The 19,524-nt window shown below is 44.3% G+C and overlaps 1 protein-coding gene across 1 annotated transcript; it reads left to right on the top strand.

Annotated features, from left to right (window-relative positions):
• The first annotated feature begins 4,938 nt into the window (after window positions 1-4,938).
• On the top strand, window positions 4,939-19,524 carry LOC117371526 (trypsin-like). Its single transcript, XM_055221850.1, has 5 exons — window positions 4,939-5,002; window positions 7,594-7,768; window positions 12,202-12,343; window positions 12,924-13,193; window positions 19,369-19,524. Exons 1-5 carry the CDS (start codon window positions 4,939-4,941, stop codon window positions 19,522-19,524), a joined length of 807 nt encoding a protein of 268 aa, XP_055077825.1.

Here is a 19,524-nt window from a genome sequence, read left to right as displayed (position 1 = left end):
GAAAAAGAATCGAAGATCAGATACGAAATGATACTAAAACTGGTATAGGTCCTCATTGTTCACAGATATCGATATTAAAAAAGTCCCACTGACAGAAATCAGGGACCAGGACTAAACCTGGACTAAACCAGGACTAAACCAGGACTAAAACAGGACTAAACCAGGACTAAACCAGGACTAAACTAGGACTAAACCAGGACTAAACCAGGACTAAACTAAGACTACAGTAGCACCAAACCAGGAGTAAATCAGGACTACAGCAGGACTAAACCAGGACTAAACCAGGACTAAACCAGGACTAAAACAGGACTAAACCAGGACTAAACCAGGACTAAAACAGGACTAAACCAGGAGTAAACCAGGACTAAACTAGGACTACAGTAGCACCAAACCAGGAGTAAATCAGGACTACAGCAGGACTAAACCGGGACCAATCTGGGACTACATCAGAACTAAACAAGGAGTAAACCAAGACTAAACCAGCATTAAGCCGGGACTAAATCAGGACTACCCTACCCTGAAGTCCTCAGAGTGTGAGATGGTTCATTTGGCACTAACATGTGGGAGATGTACTTTGGTGCTAGGCCATGGAGAGACTTGTACACAAGCAGAGCTGCTGTAAGGTCTATTCTCCTCTCTGAGTTCTCTGTTTCTGTGGACCAATGATTATGACTTCAGTCTTGTCTGAGTTTAGCTGGAGAAAGTTGTTTTTCCTCCACACACTGACCTGTTGGATGCAGTGGCAGAGTGAATCCACTGGTCCATATTCACCTGCTGCCAGTGAGATATAGATCTCAGTTTCATCTGCATAGTTGTGGTAGGACACATTATTGCTGCGTATTAACTGGCCTAACGGCAGCATGTAAAGATTGAAGAACAGGGGTCCCAGGATTGACCCTTGGGGCACCCCACAGGTCAGGGACATTTTATCTGAGACATTTTCTACCATTTCATGCTGAAAAATACATTCTATTGTGTAAGGAAAGAGTGTTTGTTATCATTGTGGTATCGGAATTGGTATTGAGTAACGAATCTATTCCTTAATATGGAACATTGGTGGAAGGTAACAAAGTACAAGTAGTAGTATTTTTAGGTATCTACTTTACTTCAGGACATTTTACAGTGGATACTTTTTACTTTTACTTCACCGCATTTGAGAGCAGTATCTGTACTTTCTACTACATTTTATTTTTATTTTTTTTAACTTGAGTAGATTTTTTATGTGATACTTTTACTTTTACTTGAGTACCTTTTTACCTCTGTATCTTCATCCACCACTGGTATCAAAATAGAATTAGAAACTTTAGTCTCGTGACACTACGTGAGACATGAGAATATTTAGAAGTACAAATTCATTGTTATGATTAGTTAAAGAAGTACCATGTAACTTTTTAACATCGGATCTGCCATTTGCATGTCACCATGGAGATGGTATTGGTTTGCCTGGAATGTCCCGCAGAATGGCATTAAACCTTTCTGTGAGGAGGGTAAGAATGAGCATATCCCCAGTTCCATTTCAGACCTTTTAGATACGTTTTTGTGTTTTTGTATTCCTCTTCCTCCCTTGTTCCTGCTCCCTCATTCCTGCTCCTTCGTTCCTCCTCCCTCGTTCCTGCTCCCTTGTTCCCACTCCTTCGTTCCCGCTCTCTCGTTCCCTTTCTTTCCTGTTTTATTCTTTGTTCCAGGGACAGAATGGAAACACATCCATCAGATGCATCAAAGAGATCTTATCTTTCCTTTTTTACTTCCCTTTTTATTTGGGAAATTCTGTCATCGTCTGGACACAACAAAGGTCCTTTTATCTCTCAACAACAACAACTACTACTACTACTACTACTACTACTACTACTACTACTACTACTACTGCTGCTGCTGCAGCGGCAGAACTTGGCCTGAGTGTGAATCGATCCTCCGCTAATCACTGAGCCACTGTCGTCCCACATCTGTAACTGAACACATGTGAGAGGTTTAAACGAGACTTAGAACAGAATCTGATTTCTTGTAATAATTTAATTTGAATAATTACAGCTCAACCAATGAGGTTTATGTCAAGAGCGGGATTCAAATCACCAACCTTCTGATCAGTGGAAAAACACTGGTACAGACTCATATTTCATTGTTTTTCTTACACAGACGCATCAGTCTGGTCACTTCACCGTCCACTGTGCCAGGGTCAAACATGGCGTCCAATCAAATTTGTTTATTTTAGTGAAAAGAATGAAAGGAGCTCATTGGTCCTCTCATCATTTACAAACAAAATTATATTTCTCTCAACTCAGATTAACAGAGTTTAGTGTTTCACTCACTGATTCTCCTCAAACAGCCATATTTATTTTGATGCAGATCATGTGTGTCTCTGATTGATTAAAGTTTTGGAGAAGTGTGAGTCTGGATCCAGGAAAAATTTTATTAGAAAAAAAGGAATATAGTTATTAACCTGCAATGTTCAACACTCAGAGGTTTATGTTTATCTCTCCTCGTGTCCTGCTCCTCCTCTTCCTTTCCTCATCTAATCTCCCCTCCTCCTCATCTCTTCTTCTCCCCCTCCTTCTCCTCCTCTCCCCCCTCCTCATCTCTTCGTCTCTCGCCTCGCTTCCTCTCTTCTTCTCCCCTCCTCTCTCCTCAGCTACTCCTCCTCCTCCTCTTCCCCTCCTTCTCCTCCTCTCCCCTCGTCCTACTCCTCCTCTCCTTTCTGATCCTCCTTTCCCCTCCTCCACCTCCTCTCCCCTCTTTCTCCTCCTCCTCCTACTCCTCCTCTCCTTTCTGCTCCTCTTCTCCCCTCCCCCTCCTCTCCTTTCCTTTCTCCTCCTCCTTCTCTCCTCTTCCTTCTCTCCTCCTCCTCCTTTTCCTCATCACTCAGTCTCATGTGTGGAGGCTAAATTCTTCACAGACCATGTTTTTGTTTCTCTCCTCACCTCCTCCTCCTCCCTCCGTCTCATGCGTGGAGGTTAAATTCCTCACAGACGTGTAAATGAGCCCTGCTGCTCTGATCAGGTAGTATTCCTGTTACTGTTACTGTAGTACTGTGGGGTGGTACTGCAGTATTCTCCACAGGGAAGTGACACATGGACCTTTGTTGTGTCCAGACGATGACAGAATTCCCAAAATAAAACCAGGAAAGATAAGATCTATTTGCTGTGTCTGATGGATGTGTTTCCATTCTGTCCCTGGAACAAAGAATAAAACAGGAGACAAAGGGAATGAGGGAGCGGGAACAACGGAGCAGGAAAAAATGCAAAAAACACATTAAAAAGTATTTGCTGAAACTACGACTCATGAAATAGTAACTGTTAGAGTGTCTGGAAGTAACGTCTGATTTCAGATTTGAAGGGGAAATATTAACTTCTATCCATTGGCACTCTTCTCTTGGGGCTTGGAGCCTTGGACTGTTTCCAGGTTTCAGACTCCAAGCTCCACGTTCCAGGCTCCAGGTTCCAGGCTTTGCTCTATGAGACACTGACATCATACAAACATAACTCATGTTTTCTTAATACATTTATAAATTGTACCTGAATAATATTTTTAAGTATAAGGCCGATCTCAGCGACTTTCAAAAAGATGTTTAGTTTGTGTTTATTGACAGCTTGTTCTGCTTTTATTTCCTTCTGAGCCTCTACGCTGCATTTGAACCTCTCTGTAAAACATGGGCTTGGTTTATGTCAGAGGCATTATGATCTGGAAATATATTTTTGATCTTTATACACAGAGCTGTGCATCATAAACAGGAAACTTTTGTGAGCTGGGCTCTAGCATTGTTTTGTGGAGCATGTGGCTCAACATTGAAGTTGCCATAACTGTAAGTACAGCGCTTTAGCACAAGATCAAGTCAGAGTTTGATGAGAGCTGAGTGTTTATGTTTATATCTGCTTTTGTTGTCTTGAGCCTGTGGTCTCTCTTGTCCAGTCATTTCATGTGGTTGTTAACCAGACCTGGAGCTGTACCGTACCAACCCCAGACCCCTCTGGACTCCCTTTTACTGCCCAGGGTCAGAGCCTCACATGGAGTAGTACAGTTAGACTAAACATGGGCAAACTATGGCCCAGCGGCCACACATGGCCCTTTGGGCTTATTGACCCGGCCCGCTGACCATGACCAAATTAAATTAAAATAGGTTGATCAAGGTTTTTCTGCTGTATTTATTTAACTGAAATTAAATAAATTGTTAATCTGATTAATGCATTTGGAAAACAATTTGTACAATGAGCCTTGTGTACTCATGCTTTGCTACATGTTACAGGCCAAATATCTAATGTAATATATACATATATATATCCTGGCCCGGCCCCTCTGTCAATTTTTAGACCCCATTGTGGCCCGTATGTCAAAAAGATTGCCCACCTCCGATTAGCCAGTGGAGACACTAGCAGGCCGTACCAATCTGCTCCCTGCCATAGGGTCAGGCCCATTGACAGTAATGTGGGGGGTCAGGGCAAGACGCATTACATGGGACCCCCACTAATATAAATGAATAGGAAGACTGTCCAGACTGGAAGATTGGCGAGGTTGCCAATCTGCGCCATCGGACCCTCCAACCACCAACACTTATACACTGCCTTCATACCAGGCAGTGTGGGTGAAGTGTCTTGCCTAAGGACACAACAACCAATATTACAGTTACAGTTTTACGCAAAATACCTAAAAAGCGTGTGTTCTTTAAGTGCTAAAGCTGAGGTCTTGTGACTATCCCCTCACTTCCCATCATTCCTTTGTTCATTTTGTGTCTTTCTCAAGGCCACTCCTGTATCTCTTCTTGCTCTGTCAGACTGTGGTGTTGATTTCAGATCAAATGAAACAAAGATGGGCCGTCATGCCCTACTCTTACTGTAAGGGGTGGATTTAGGTGAGATTTAGGTGTAGAAAAGGCAGCACTCAGGTTGGATAGTCACAGAACTGGTAGAGGAACTTCCCCAAAGCCCTAAGCTAGCACAATCTGCCACCATGAGGATTCTGCTTATGCTGCACGTCGTTCTTTTCCATCTGGATGTTTTTTCAGGTGCCAGATGTAAGTACAGATGTATTTATGGTCTTAAAATGATTCAGGTTTGGTTTGGACACTTTAGGCGATGGTGGCTCAGTTGGTTGAGCGTTCAACCCACTGATCCAAAGATTTGAATCCTGCTCTCAACATAAACATTATTGGCGTGTGGTCAGGTTGGCGGTGCGAAGCCCACTCTCACAGATGAATGCTGTCGTTGTGTCTTTGGGCACCCTGTAACCCTTTAACAAAAAAATGTGTAAACTATTCTCTGATTGGATTTGCTGGTTCTCATATGGTTTTATTATTCAAATAAGACCTCTATGAAGGCCTGTCAACAGACTGCCAGAGCAGACTGTCCTTTTCATGAGCCCTGTTCAAACACAGAACAATGCAAACAAAAAACAAACTAAATTGCATAAATCCATTTGAAACATTATAAATAACCACATTATTAAAGTTCTGCAGTGACTCTGTCCAGTTCTACTTGTCCTTGAAAAGTTTTCCATTTTGGGAAGCAAAATAACCCATTTCGGTTCTAGTCCGGCCAGTTTTTGGATGGAGACAATCATGAAATCTTGTGTTAAAAATTCTTCTCCACCTCTCCTCCTCTTCCCCTCTCTGCTCCTCCCTCCTTCTCTCCCCCTCTCTGCTCCTCCCTTATCTCCCCCGCCCACTTTCAGATCAGTGGGGAAGCACTCTAACAAGTGAACCTCTGTCAAGTTTCAAATTATAAATCAGATGTTAAATCCCAAATGTTACTCTTTAAGTTACTCTTACTTGAGTAATACCTTTCCCCAAATAGTTTTTTACTCTTTCTTGGATTTCTCGGACCACTACTGTGTACTTCTACGTGAGTAATATTATTTTGAAGTACCACGTCTGGCCCCACACTGAGGGCCCAGGTTGATAATGGCACCAGTATAAACCCCTGTATTGTTGTAGGTCAGTGTACAGTGTAAATAGCACAGGGGAATGCCCAGCTGAGCCTCTGTTGGGATGATCTGGAGTCAGAGATCCTTTATTGTTCCGGGATGTCCTCCTCTGAAATGGCCACACCCAAAAGCTGAAAAGAACTGACTCATGCGGAAGAATGAAGGGTTTATATGGATCCGTTTAGAGCCACTGTTTATCTCAAACGCAGTCACGAGTGAACTCAAACTCATCGTCAGGAACACAGGCTATACAGATGATGTCACCACCTTTGGAACTGTGTCAGCGAGTGTCAAAGGTGTAAGATTTCTCCTGTAAAAGAACAGACTGTGTAAAGAAGAGTGAGTGTGACATCAACCACAGTGTTCAGCTCCAAATGACGATTTGGGGCAGACTTCCATATTTGAAATTCCGACCACGAGCATCATAGCAACCAAAGAGCCAATCCAGACTGAAGCTGTTGAAGCCCTTGATGCCGCTTAGCAATGCTGTCAATTAAACCTGTTGCTACCGGGGTGTTGAGGTAAGAAGCTAGGCTAGGCTAAGCTAGCATTAGCAGTGATAGCAGTTAATGTGACGTACACACTGCTAATCCTGCGGCCTAGCCACATGAAACTAAAACTGGCCCAAAGTTTAGTGTCTTCTTTGTCTAAATTTAATTTGTTTAAATAAACAAAAATGAAATTAAACTCCTAACATGCATAAATCACACTAAACACAACTTCAAAGGGTCAATGACAAAAAAAAGATTAGAACTTGGTTAAACATCTGAAGAGTCAATTTTCTTAAGCCCCCTTCCTTTTGCAGAGGACACTGGCTCGTTACATAAGCCTCTTGTGTTGGTTCTGGTTCTGTGTATTGGGTTTCTCACTAAAGACCCTCTCACTTCAACTCTGGACCTTTGTGCTCTGAACACTTTTATGTTTCATAAGGTCCACACTGAAAACCACACCTGAGAGAGAGGGGAGGGGTCTGTCAGCAAAATGGGAATGTTTTTAAAAGAACTTTAAAAGAACTGATGAATTGTGTGTAAACTACAAAAGGAGAGCCATCGGAGAATCATGTAAAAAAAAAAAAAAAAAAAAAAGCACTGTCAATCATATCTGTTGCTAACTGTAGTGGGAGTGACCTTGGGGAAAGAAGGTGCCTGAATTGTTGTCAATGTTCATATCTTGATTTACAAACACAATAGTGAAATAAAAAGCCCACAATCATGTAGATACTAACATAATAAAATAATTATGTAATGTTATGTATGTTATCATGTAGATACACATAATAATACGAACATTTAAGACCAAAATGACGAGTCTGACAGCAGCAGTTACAGAGAGAGGACACAGTTTTTACACAGAAAGTGAATTGGAGCCAGAGTCGATGGAGCCAGAAGTGCACCCATGATCACTTCCTGTTTCAAGCATGGCGGCTAGCAGTGTCCATTTATATATACAGTCTACGGTCTCCAGGTCATTCAAGGCTCAAAAATGTTACGTAATTTTTCAACAATTAAAACATATAATTGTAAATGTACTGCTTCGTAAAATGCCACTTCTGCACTTTTGAACAGGACGTCAGTGGACCTGTTTTAAAATGCTCATCATGATTCTGAAACCCACAGATAGAAGCATACTCATCTGGTTTGTAAATAAAAAATATTTTCTTCTCTTGTGTCTGTCTGCTGCCAGGTTCTCCTCTGGGTCCTCCCATACATCGTACCCTTCGTATCCTTGGGGGGTCTGTTGCTGCTCCTCACTCTGTCTCCTACATCGTGTCCCTCCAGACCTCCGGGGGGCAGCACTTCTGTGGAGGGGCGCTCATTCACCAGTCCTGGGTACTCACGGCAGCTCACTGCAACCTCGGGTAAAACATATCTGTGCAGACTCGCTCAAAGCATTTCTGCTGTCAAATCATGTTTATTACAACAAGGGGCTTACATCAGCCTGTCTGGGCATGTAGCTTATTAGTTAGTTTAATTCCCTCCCTCAGGATAATTCCCTCTGGTGCCAGTAGATGGCGTGCTAACACCAAAATCAAATAAGGGAGTGAATAATATGTTGGTCTTTACATAGCCAGTATTTTAACTTCAAATAATAAGGTACAAATAATTTGTATGTGTTTTTAAGGTAACTGGTTTAAATCTTACGTTCTTCAGATGTACTATTGTTATGTGCTTGGGAAAGATACTTCACCCATCGATGTGTGATGGTGTGATGAGCAGCTGTTTGGAGGACAGGTTTTGAGCTGGTTTCATTGTTAATGTTCATCTTGTCGAAGGCAAAGATTATCAAAAAACAGGAAATAGACTTGGTTTCTCTCTCATTGGGACTGTATACATTGCCAGTAGCAGGAACTGGCAACCTTTGGGTTAGTGGGCAGATATCCCTTCCCACCCTATACCTGTAGACTATATATAAATGGACATAGCTAACCTGCTAGCCACCATGTTCCAAACAGGAAGTGGTCATGGGTGCACTTCCTGCTCTATCGACTCTGGCTCTAATTCACTTTCTGTGTAAAAATTGTGTCCTCTCTCTGTAACTGCTGCTGTCAGACTCATCATTTTGGTCTTAAATGTTCATGTTAACCCGCTCTACATGATCCTGGGGTTTTTATTTCACTATTGTCTCTGTAAATCAAGATATGAACATTAATAACAGACAAATAGATGCCTTCTTTCCCCGAAGTCGCTCCTGCTAGTGTTAGCAACAGGTTTGATTGACAGTGTTGCTAAGTGCTGCTCCCTGCTAAACCAGTAGTGTGGATGGGTGTTGCCTTAAACAGGATTGTTCCTGATTGACTCTTTGGTTGCTATAATACTCTTGGTCAGAATTTCAAATATGGAACTCTGCTCCAAATTGGCTGCTATAACTGCTAGCCTCGATTTGACTGGAGACTATGGTTTTGAGCCACAGCAAATGCCTTTTTCCAGTGGCTGTGCATTTCACCCTTGGGCCTTCAGTGACGTCCCACTTACACATTACAACCTCAATATAGGCTAGTCAAACAACACTTAATTTCCGGAGTATTTAAACCAATAAGCATGCATTGCATTCACAATTAAGAGTAGGAAACTAAGTTCACAGATACTGTCAAAAATAAAAAATAAAAATGCAATTTAGAAGCTTTGAGCCTCGGGTACTGTTCATAGTTGCTCGTCTGGAAATGACGGACAAACCCTTTTCCTTTCTGGGACAGGTTAGCTAGTGCAGGGTTTGGCCGACCTCTTCTCATAATATCCAGCTTTTCGTGAAAGACCTTTCTTATAAATGGCAAATCAGTCTCCTCTTCTCCTTCAGCCATTATAGGTTAAAAATGCAGCAATAGCTGTTGGATCTCTGGGTTTAGTTTGACCTTCTGCAAACTTTCATGCTGTATCCAATGCGTATGCATATCCAATCACAGGACACGTACATGTCCAGTTTGCGTAGGACCTTCTAGCTGGCCCTTGTGTGCAGAATCGAGATCTAATTTGCTGATTTGCTTGAGATCTGACTGTGTTTGTGTCTACTTACAGTGTACGGGGCCTACTCTGTTTACTCTGAAGACCCCAGGAAAATTAATTTTGCTTGACAACACAAGCAGCTGAAATATAATTGGATAAAAACTCTACCACAATAAACAACATTGGAAGTCACTCAACAAAGTGGATATAATATGACATAAAGAGAACAGAGAATATTTATGAAAATAAAATAAATTCACTTTTCTGGCAAGGCAAGGCAAGTTTATTTGTATAGCACAATTCGTGCACAAGGTAATTCAAAGTGCTTTACAGAATAAGAAAGACATTAAAATCACACAAATCAAAACATAAATAATCACAAATAATCATCATAAATTTACCATTAAAACAGAAGAGTGCAGAATAAAAACCTTTCAGTCGTATGCACAGCTGAACAGAACTGTTTTGAGCCTGGATTTAAAATGAACATGTTTAGGCCAGCAGAAAAGGCCTTACTGGCCCTGACAGCCCGCCACTACCTTTCTCTCTCTCTTTTGCGATAGATAAATGAAATAAAACCATTTCTGTTGTTCTGTGTTATCTCTTGGTGTTAGGTTGTTGTGAAGTGGCAAAGTAAAGACTGTATTCTCCGCTGTCACAATTTTGTTACTTGTTTTCAAGCTTTTCTCACACTCTGAGCTGTGACCTTCACTCTGCAATTTTCAGTTTTATATTTTTCTGTGGCAGACACAACACTGAACAGGCGAGATGCATTGTGTACGCCACAGTGGCTCAGTTGGTAGAGCGTTTGTCCACTGATCCGAAGGTTAGTGGTTCAAATCGAGTTTAGTGGTGCGATTCCAGCTCCCACAGATGAATGCTGTCATTGTGTCCTTGCACACGACACTTAACATTAACTTGATGTATGGTTCCTTGATGTAAAGCATTTTAAGCCTTGAGGGTGGAAAAGCACTGTATAAAACTGTGACCATTTACCATGTGACCTTTGACCCCACATTTACATTATACTTTTTTTTATTCAGTAGCAAAAATATTTACTGTTTACAGTGTTTTTGCCAGTGTGTTAGTATGAATTTGCCATATTCATGGAGTTCATTCCTGAGCTCTGTGTCTAAAGTCCCATCGCTTTAACCTCTCTCCTTCGTTTGCTTCGTCTCCCTCATCTCCCTCCTTTCTTCGTCTCCCTCATCTCCATCCTCTCCCTTGTCTCCCTCCTTTCCCTCGTCTCCCTCGTGTCCTTCATCTCCCTCAACTCTCTTTTCTCCCTTGTCTCCCTCATCTCCCTCATTTTTCTCCTCTCCCTCCTTTCCCGCATATCCCTCCTCTCCATCCTCTCCCTCCTTTGCCTCGGCTCCCTCCTCTCCTTCGTCTCCCTTGTCTCCCTTGACTCTCTCCTCTCCCTTGTCTCCCTCCTCTCCCTCGTTTTGATCCTCTCCTTCCTTTCCCTCATTTTCCTCCTCTCCCTCCTTTCCATTGTCTCCCTCCTTTCCCTCATCTCCTTTGTCTCCCTCGTCTTCCTCCTCTCCCTCCTTTCCGTTGTCTCCCTCCTTTCCCTCCTTTCCATTGTCTCCCTCCTTCCCCTTGTCTCCCTCGTCTTCCTCTTCTCCCTCATCTCCCTCCTTTTCGTTGTCTTCCTCCTTTCCCTTGTCTCCCTTGTCTCCCTCCTTTCCCTCCTTTCACTCGTCTCCCTCCACTCCCTCGCCTCCCTCCTTTCTCTCATCTCCCTCGCCTCCCTCCTTTCTCTCATCTCCCTCGCCTCCCTCCTTTCTCTCATCTCCCTCCACTCCCTCGTCTCCCTCCTTTCACTTGTCTCCCTCCACACTGTCGCCTCCCTCCTTTCCCTCCTTTCCCTCATCTCCCTCCTCTCCCTCGTCTCCCTCCACACTGTTGTCTCCCTCCTTTCCCTCATCTCTCTCCTCTCCCTTGTCTCCCTCATCTCCCTTTCTCCCTTGTCTCCCTTGTGTCCCTTGTCTCCCTCCTTTCCCTCATCTCCCTTGCCCCCTTCCTTTCCCTCCTTTCACTCGTCTCCCTCCACTCCCTCGCCTCCCTCCTTTCTCTCATCTCCCTCCTCTCCCTCGTTTCCCTCCTTTCACCCGTCTCCCTCCACACTGTCGCCTCCCTCCTTTAACTCCTTTCCATTGTCTCCCTCCTTTCCCTTGTCTCCCTCGTCTTCCTCTTCTCCCTCGTCGCCCTCCTTTTCGTTGTCTTCCTCCTTTCCCTTGTCTCCCTTGTCTCCCTCCTTTCCCTCCTTTCACTCGTCTCCCTCCACTCCCTCGCCTCCCTCCTTTCTCTCATCTCCCTCGCCTCCCTCCTTTCTCTCATCTCCCTCCACTCCCTCGTCTCCCTCCTTTCACTTGTCTCCCTCCACACTGTCGCCTCCCTCCTTTCCCTCCTTTCCCTCATCTCCCTCCTCTCCCTCGTCTCCCTCCACACTGTCGTCTCCCTCCTTTCCCTCATCTCTCTCCTCTCCCTTGTCTCCCTCATCTCCCTTTCTCCCTTGTCTCCCTTGTGTCCCTTGTCTCCCTCCTTTCCCTCATCTCCCTTGCCCCCTTCCTTTCCCTCCTTTCACTCGTCTCCCTCCACTCCCTCGCCTCCCTCCTTTCTCTCATCTCCCTCCTCTCCCTCGTTTCCCTCCTTTCACCCGTCTCCCTCCACACTGTTGCCTCCCTCCTTTCCCTCCTTTCCCTCCTTTCCCTCCTTTCCCTCATCTCCCTCCTCTCCCTCATCTTCCTCATCTCCCTCTCCTTCGTCTCCTTCATCTCCCTCGTCTCTCTCCTCTCCCTCGTCTCCCTCATCTCCCTCGTCTTCCTCGTCTCCCTGTCGTCTGCAGTCTGGACAACACTCATGTGGTGGCTGGAGAGACTCTTCTGGATGAAATCGAGGGGACAGAACGCCGGGCCTATGCGCTCAAACTAGTGCCGCACCCACTGTACGACAATGTAACCAATGACAACGACATCATGCTCATCAAGGTACATGCACTACATCACTTTTATGTAACATTTTGGCCCCCAAAAAACAAACAAAAATAAAAACATATTTTTCATTATAGTTGTTTCTAATTGTACTGAAAAAAAAAAGTTAATCCTGACTGTGTGGGCTCACATCTCCACAAACCTGACTCTCCACGGTATGGCTTAAAGACATAGATTGTATATATATAAATGGACGTAACTAACCTGCTAGCCATCATGTTCCAAAAAGTAAAATTTGTCTCTTCAGTACAGATATGTTATATAAGCAGCTCTTGAGGTGAAAATGCATCTGCTACATGAAGTCAGCATCTGATTAGAAAGTGTTTAATTGTTCGATAATCTTGTTCGATAATCAGAAAGTGCACGTTAACAAGCTAGTTGTCGTTCGCTTTACCACCACAGCAAAACTCCACTCTCGTCTCTGAAAGCAGGGGCGACTCCAGATATTTTTGTTTGGAGGAGCTATGGGGGGCTACGTTCTTCAATGTGGGTCACCCACAGCTCTCCTCACCTCTGGGTCAGAGCAGGGCCATGTCTCTGGTGTTTCTCCCCCTGACTGTCCCCGTCTCTCCCACAGCTCTCCTCACCTCTGGGTCAGAGCAGGGCAGTGTCTCTGCTGTCTCTCCCTAAACCAGGCTTGGTTCTGGAGGAGGGGCAGCTGTGTGAGGTGTCCGGTTGGGGGTCCACCTCTCTGGACTCGGAGCTGAGGACGTCCCCTGCCCTCCGCACAGTCTGGGTCTCTGTGGTCTCCTCTGAGCGATGTAACAGCAGCCAGTCCTTCAATGGGAGCATCACCCAAAACATGATCTGTGCAGGGTCCAAGACAGGAGGCAAAGACGCATGTCAGGTATGAGACCAGGACTAGAACAGGACGGAACCAGGACTGAACCTGGAATAAAACAGGTCTGAAACAGGACTGGACCAGGACTAAAACAAGACTGAACCAGAACTAAAGCCGATGTAGGACCCTATCCCAGTACTCAAACTTGTGCATTTGAAATGTGTGTCCATGACAAGGATGTATGCCGCGTGTGGTATGATGCAAACAGACAAGTGTATTACCAGAACGCATTTCAGTGGTTTTCAAACAGCAGTGCTTCGACCTGAGCAAGTTCTGGTCAGACGTGTGTGTTCTGGATCCCTGGTCACTAGGCCGTTTATCTGCCTTAGATCAGCCTGGAGTGGACCTCACAGACCTCTCTGGCTGAACTTTCATGTTCTTCCTGTGTCTGGGGAAAGGGTGGGGGTTCTTTTAGTGTTGTACGATACAAATGATTTCTGCTTTGATCCAATACTGAGTAATACCATAAGTATACCTAAGTATTGCCATACCAGTCAAATGTGAGTTTTGTTTTAAATGCAAAATGCGTCTTTGGATGGATCTGTAACAGATAAACTGTCCACTGTCACTGCGTGGGATCCAGAACCATAGACTGTATGTATAAATGAACATAGCTACTCTGCTAGCATAGATTGTATATATAAATGGACGTAGCTAACCTACTGGCTCCAGTTCATTTTCTGTGTAAAAACTGTGTCCCCTCTCTCTGTAACTGTCAGACTTGGTCTTAAATGTTCGTATTAACCCGCTCTTCATGATTCTGGGGTTTTATTTCACTATTGTGTCTGTAAATCAAGATATGAACATTAATAACAGACAAATCGGGCAACTTCTTTCCCCGAGGTCGCTCCTGCTAGTGTTAGCAACAGGTTTGATTGACAGTGTTGCTGAGCACCTGCTCCCTGCTAAACCAGCAATATGGATGGGAAGGGGTGTTGCCTTCAACAGCCTCGCTCTGGATTGGTTCTTTGGTTGCTATGATACTCATGGTCAGAACTCTAAATATGGAACTCTGCTCCAAATTAGCCCCTATAACTGCTCTAGTCTCGATGAGCTTCATTTGGAGCTGAACGCTGTGGGTGACGTCACACTCAGTCCACTTCTTTACACAGTCTGAGGTTCACAACAAATTTCTTTAATACTTTACAAGGACGTGAGTCTGGTTTCCATTTTCAAAGTGTTCTTCCCATCACTGCTTTTAAGAACAGGTCAAACACAGACACTGTCCCAGGCCATGAGGACAATACTGAACCTTATCTGTCCATTTCATCACAGATGCTCATCAGGTAGATTTATATCTGACCACTGACCAGCCCATCTTCACAAAGAACTAAGCAATTTCTGTTTTTGTCTCCTGATGCCACGGCCCCTTCACTGGTCTTTGTTCAGTGCTAATCCCACGACAGAACAGTGTAACCCAATATGATCCGAGCATATCCTGGAGCTGGTATCCCAGATGTGCCGGCCTGTCTGTGGGAATGAGATTATGCTTTGGTGAAATCCCATGTTGAGGATTGAGTTTGGAACCCGATAAAATGACAAATAAAAACGGGATGAAAATGACGGATTTCCTGTAATGCCACAATAACACAGAGATTATGTAACAAGTATTAAATGTCCATAAAATCCTTACATTCGAAGAAAACTGGGTCGTATATTCACAAGAGGGTATGGCTGATATGTGCCAGCTCACTGTAGGGTCATAGGTTCAAGTCCCTAGTTTTTTGGAATAATGTTTACTCCAATTTCACCCATCAACCTCAATTATGCATAAAAAATAGCAGAGGAGAGCGTCAAAGGAGCAGAGGAGAGGGTCAGAGGAGCAGAGGAGAGCGTCAGAGGAGCAGAGGAGAGCGTCAGAGGAGCAGAGGAGAGCGTCAGAGGAGCAGAAGAGAGGGTCAGAGGAGCAGAGGAGAGTGTCAGAGGAGCAGAGGAGAGCGTCAGAGGAGCAGAGGAGAGCGTCAGAGGAGCAGAGGAGAGCGTCAGAGGAGCAGAGGAGAGGGTCAGAGGAGCAGAGGAGAGCGTCAGAGGAGCAGAGGAGAGCGTCAGAGGAGCAGAGGAGAGCGTCAGAGGAGCAGAAGAGAGGGTCAGAGGAGCAGAGGAGAGTGTCAGAGGAGCAGAGGAGAGCGTCAGAGGAGCAGAGGAGATGGTCAGAGGAGCAGAGGAGAGGGTCAGAGGAGAGGAGCAGAGGAGAGCATCAGAGGAGCAGAGGAGATGGTCAGAGGAGCAGAGGAGAGGGTCAGAGGAGAGGGTCAGAGGAGCAGAGGAGAGCGTCAGAGGAGCAGAGGAGAGGGTCAGAGGAACAGAAGGTCAGAGGAACCGAGAAGAGGGTCAGAGGAGAGGGTCAGAGGAGCAGAGGAGAGGGTCAGAGGAACAGAGGGTCAGAGGAATAGAGGGTCAGAGGAACAGAGGGTCAGAGGAACAGAGGGTCAGAGGAACAGAGGAGAGGAGAGGGAGAGAAGAGGAGGAGAGAAGAAGAAGAGAAGATCAGAGGAGCAGATGACAGGGTCAGAAGAGTAGAGGAGAGGAGCAGAGGAGGAGAAGAGGAGAGGAGCAGAGTGTCAGAGGAGCAGAGAAGAGGGTCAGAGGAGAAGACGAGAGGGTCAGAGGAGCAGAGGAGAGTGTCAGAGGAGAAGATGAGCGGGTCAGAGGAGCAGAGGAGAGGGTCAGAAGAGCAGAGGACAGGGTCAGAGGAGGAGAGGGTCAGAGGAGCAGAGGAGAGGGTCAGAGGAGAAGACGAGAGGGTCAGAGGAGAAGTTGAACGGGTCAGAGGAGCAGACGAAAGTGTCAGAGGAGAAGACGAGAGGGTCAGAGGATGCAGAGGAGAAGAGGAGAAGAGGAGAGAAGGTCCGAGGAGTAGAGGAGAGGGTCAGAAAAGCAGAGGATTCACTGTGGACTACTCTGAAGGAAAAGCCTCATTTTTAATTAAAACATCCTGTATACACTTGAGGAATGAAAGAGAGAAAGATGGATAAATGTGAGAGAGAGGAGAAAGAGAGTAATGGAGGGATCAGATAAAGAAGGTGATAGAGAGAGAGAGAGCCAGACAGAGGAGGGTCAAAGAGAGAGAGAGTGAGGGAGAGAAGGAAAAAGAGAGAGAGAGAGAGAGAGAGAGAGAGAGAGAGAGAGTGAGGGAGCGAAGGAGAAAGAAAGAGAAAAAGTGAGAGAGAGGAGGAGAAAGAGAGAGGGAGGGAAAAAGACAGATAGACTTGAGTACAGTAAAAGAAAGTGCAAAAGGAGAGAGCTGTATGTTGTTCTGCCTCGGGACTGTACTGAATCACTAATTAACAGCTATATTTAACAGAGGGAAAGAAAGAGTGTGTGTGTATGTGTGAGAGAGAGAAAGAGAGATAGAGAATGTGTGTGTGAGAGAGACTGAGAAAGAGTGTGAGAGATATAGTAAAAAAAACACCTTATTTAAAACACTCTCCAACGACCAGACAAAGACAGGGCTCTGTCAAGATGCAGGTGCAGCCCATGCACTGTGTATATAAATGGACATAGCTAACCTGCCAGCCACAGTGTAAAAAACAGGAAGTGATCATGGGTGCACTTCCGGCTCCATCGACTGCAATTCACTTTCTATATAAAAACTGTGTCCTCTCTCTGTAACTGCTGCTATTAGACTCATCATTTTGGTCTTAAATGTTCGTATTAACCCACTCTACATGATCCTGGGGTTTTTATTTCACTATTGTGTCTGTAAATCAAGATATGAACATTAATAACAGACAAATCAGGCGCCTTCTTTCCCCGAGGTCACCCCTGCTAAACAGTGGTTTGATTGACAGTATTGCTAAGCATCTGCTCCCTGCTAAACCAGTGGGAAGGGGCGCTGCCTTCAGCAGCCTCGCTACTGATTGGCTCTTTGGTTGCTATGATACTTGTGGTCAGAATTCCAAATATGGAACTCTGCTCCAAATTGCTGCTAGTCTCGATGAGCTTCATTTAGAGCTGAACGCTGTGGGTGACGTCATACTCACTTAGTCTACTTCTTTATACAGTATATGGGAAGAAACTAGCAACCGTTTTGTTGACATAGAGTTTAAGCCCGAGATTAAGCCCGTTTGTTTTGTGAATCATGGACTGTGACTATTTAACTGCATTTGTGTAAATGTCTGTTTCGTCTGCTCACATGTGAACACATGACACATTAGGGCCACACTGAAGGAAGGGCTTTAATAAAAGCCATCCAAAAGCGACACTGCTGAATCCTCCTTGTAGCACTAAGAAAAAAACAATGGAAATTAAGGAAAAAAGTAAAAAAAAAAAAAAAAAAAGAAAAATCTGAAATTTAGTCGTTCAAAGCCTATCAGTGAATGGAACAATTGAGCAAGACACTTGTTACTGCATATAACTACCGATATTACTATACTAATACTACTAGACCTACTACTACTATTACAGTCAGTCTGCAAGTGCCCCCAACTACTACTATGACTACTACTATTATAACTACTAGTACAACTACTACTCCTACTACTACTACTGTTATTATTATAACTACTACTACAGAATGTGCAGGTACCTTGACCCGTGTGAATAGCATCTGCTGTCTTCGGTTCTGCCCTGTATCGAGTTTCGCCCAAAATAACCGCTCAAAGGTGCTCTGCTGGGAACGCTGCTCGCTCTATCAGGCAGAGCAGGATCGATGCTCCAAAACACCATTGTTACCTCCAAAACAAAAGTATTATTATGTTAACAGGAGGGAGGGGCTTTAGAGAGCTTCTCAAAATAAAGCTCTGGAAATCTACCCAGGGCAGACTGTCAGAAGGTTAAAGGTTATCAGTTTAACAAAGATGATAAAACACTTAAAAGTTCTAAAACACTTAAAGAAGGTGTTACCTCCTCAAAAATAGACCTGGAGTTGTGTTTTGTTTCATTCACACATGTTTGAGTAACATTTTATTATCAGCCTGTCCACATCTCCTGAGCTTAAAATGCTCTGTTCCACCTTGTGATGTCATGAAGTGAGTTACCTTTAGTTCAGCACAGATTGGCAATTCCAGAGATGAAATTATTCAAGTGATTCTAGTGAAGGCGTGTGTATCCGCTCCACAAACTCACGTCTTTGGGCTGAAAAACTTCATGAAGAGACTGAAAAACTCATGTGACTTTTATTTATTTAATTTGGAGAGAAAACAATTAAGTTTGAGCTAGTTTTTGTTTCATGTGGACAGGCCCATTGATTACACAAATATTAACCAGGACAAAACCAGAACAAAACCAGGACAAAACCAGTACAAAACCCGGTCAAAACCAGGACTAAACCAGGACTAAATCAGGACTGAATTAGAACTAAACCAGGACTAAACCAGGAATAAACTAGGTCTAAATCAGGACTGAGCCAGAACTAAACCAAGACTAAACTAGGTCTGTTTCATGTGGATAGGCCCTGTAATTACAGAGATATTAACCATAAACCAGGTCAACACATCTGACAGTTACAGCAAACTCCTCCTGAGGCTCGGACCTGCCTCAGCTCAGGTTGAAGAGGGGGTATTATGAAAAATCTATGTTTTTAAATCTTTCTCCCATGTTCTAACACTGTCCCCTCATCAAAACATGTTTGAAGAGGTTTTAGATGTCATCCATGCATGTTTGAATAATCTAGTGGTGTCTCCCAGGCTTTGTTCAAACCCTCCTTACAGTTAGCAGTACAATTATGTACAAGGCTCCACCCACAAGTCTACATCACCCATGCTCTCACATGACAATTTTCCATAAATATACAAAAACATGATACAAAACTGTACACAACAACTTGACAAACCTGATGTGATGTGCAGTAGTTTCATTAGTGCAATTGTGTTGTGATAGTGCTCTGAAGGGGGAGTGGCTTAGCACTGAGAGCAAAGGGAGGGGAGACTCTAAAGATAGCATAAAAAATAACTGTTAATCCATTGTTTTGGGTGAATATAGCATTTTCAAAACAATAAAAGGAAACATGGAGATCTGAGTATGTGATGTGTTGGAGTTAAGTAGTTAAGTAAATACCACCTCTTTAATACCCCATAGAAGACAAATACTCCCTCTTTAATACCCCATAGAGGAAAGTACCTCCTCTTTAATACCCCAAAGAAGTAAAATACCCCCTCTTTAATACCCCAATGAAGTAACTACCCCCTTTTATCTGCCTGTATGTTCAGTCTTTGAGTGTGATTCCTTTCCGCTCCTCTAGGGGGACTCTGGGGGCCCTCTGGTTTGCCGCTCCCAAGTCTTTGGTCTGGTTTCGTGGGGTCGTTCCTGTGGAGAGGCCAGGTTTCCCGGGGTCTACACTTCCGTCTCAGAGTACAGAGACTGGATCAAACAGACCATCTCCTGCCCCCACTGCTAG

The sequence above is a fragment of the Periophthalmus magnuspinnatus genome, chromosome 5 (assembly GCF_009829125.3).
Source record: "Periophthalmus magnuspinnatus isolate fPerMag1 chromosome 5, fPerMag1.2.pri, whole genome shotgun sequence".
Taxonomy (NCBI): domain Eukaryota; kingdom Metazoa; phylum Chordata; class Actinopteri; order Gobiiformes; family Gobiidae; genus Periophthalmus; species Periophthalmus magnuspinnatus.
The sequence above is the reverse complement of the archived record's forward strand: the minus strand, read 5'-3'. Positions and strand labels throughout refer to the sequence as shown.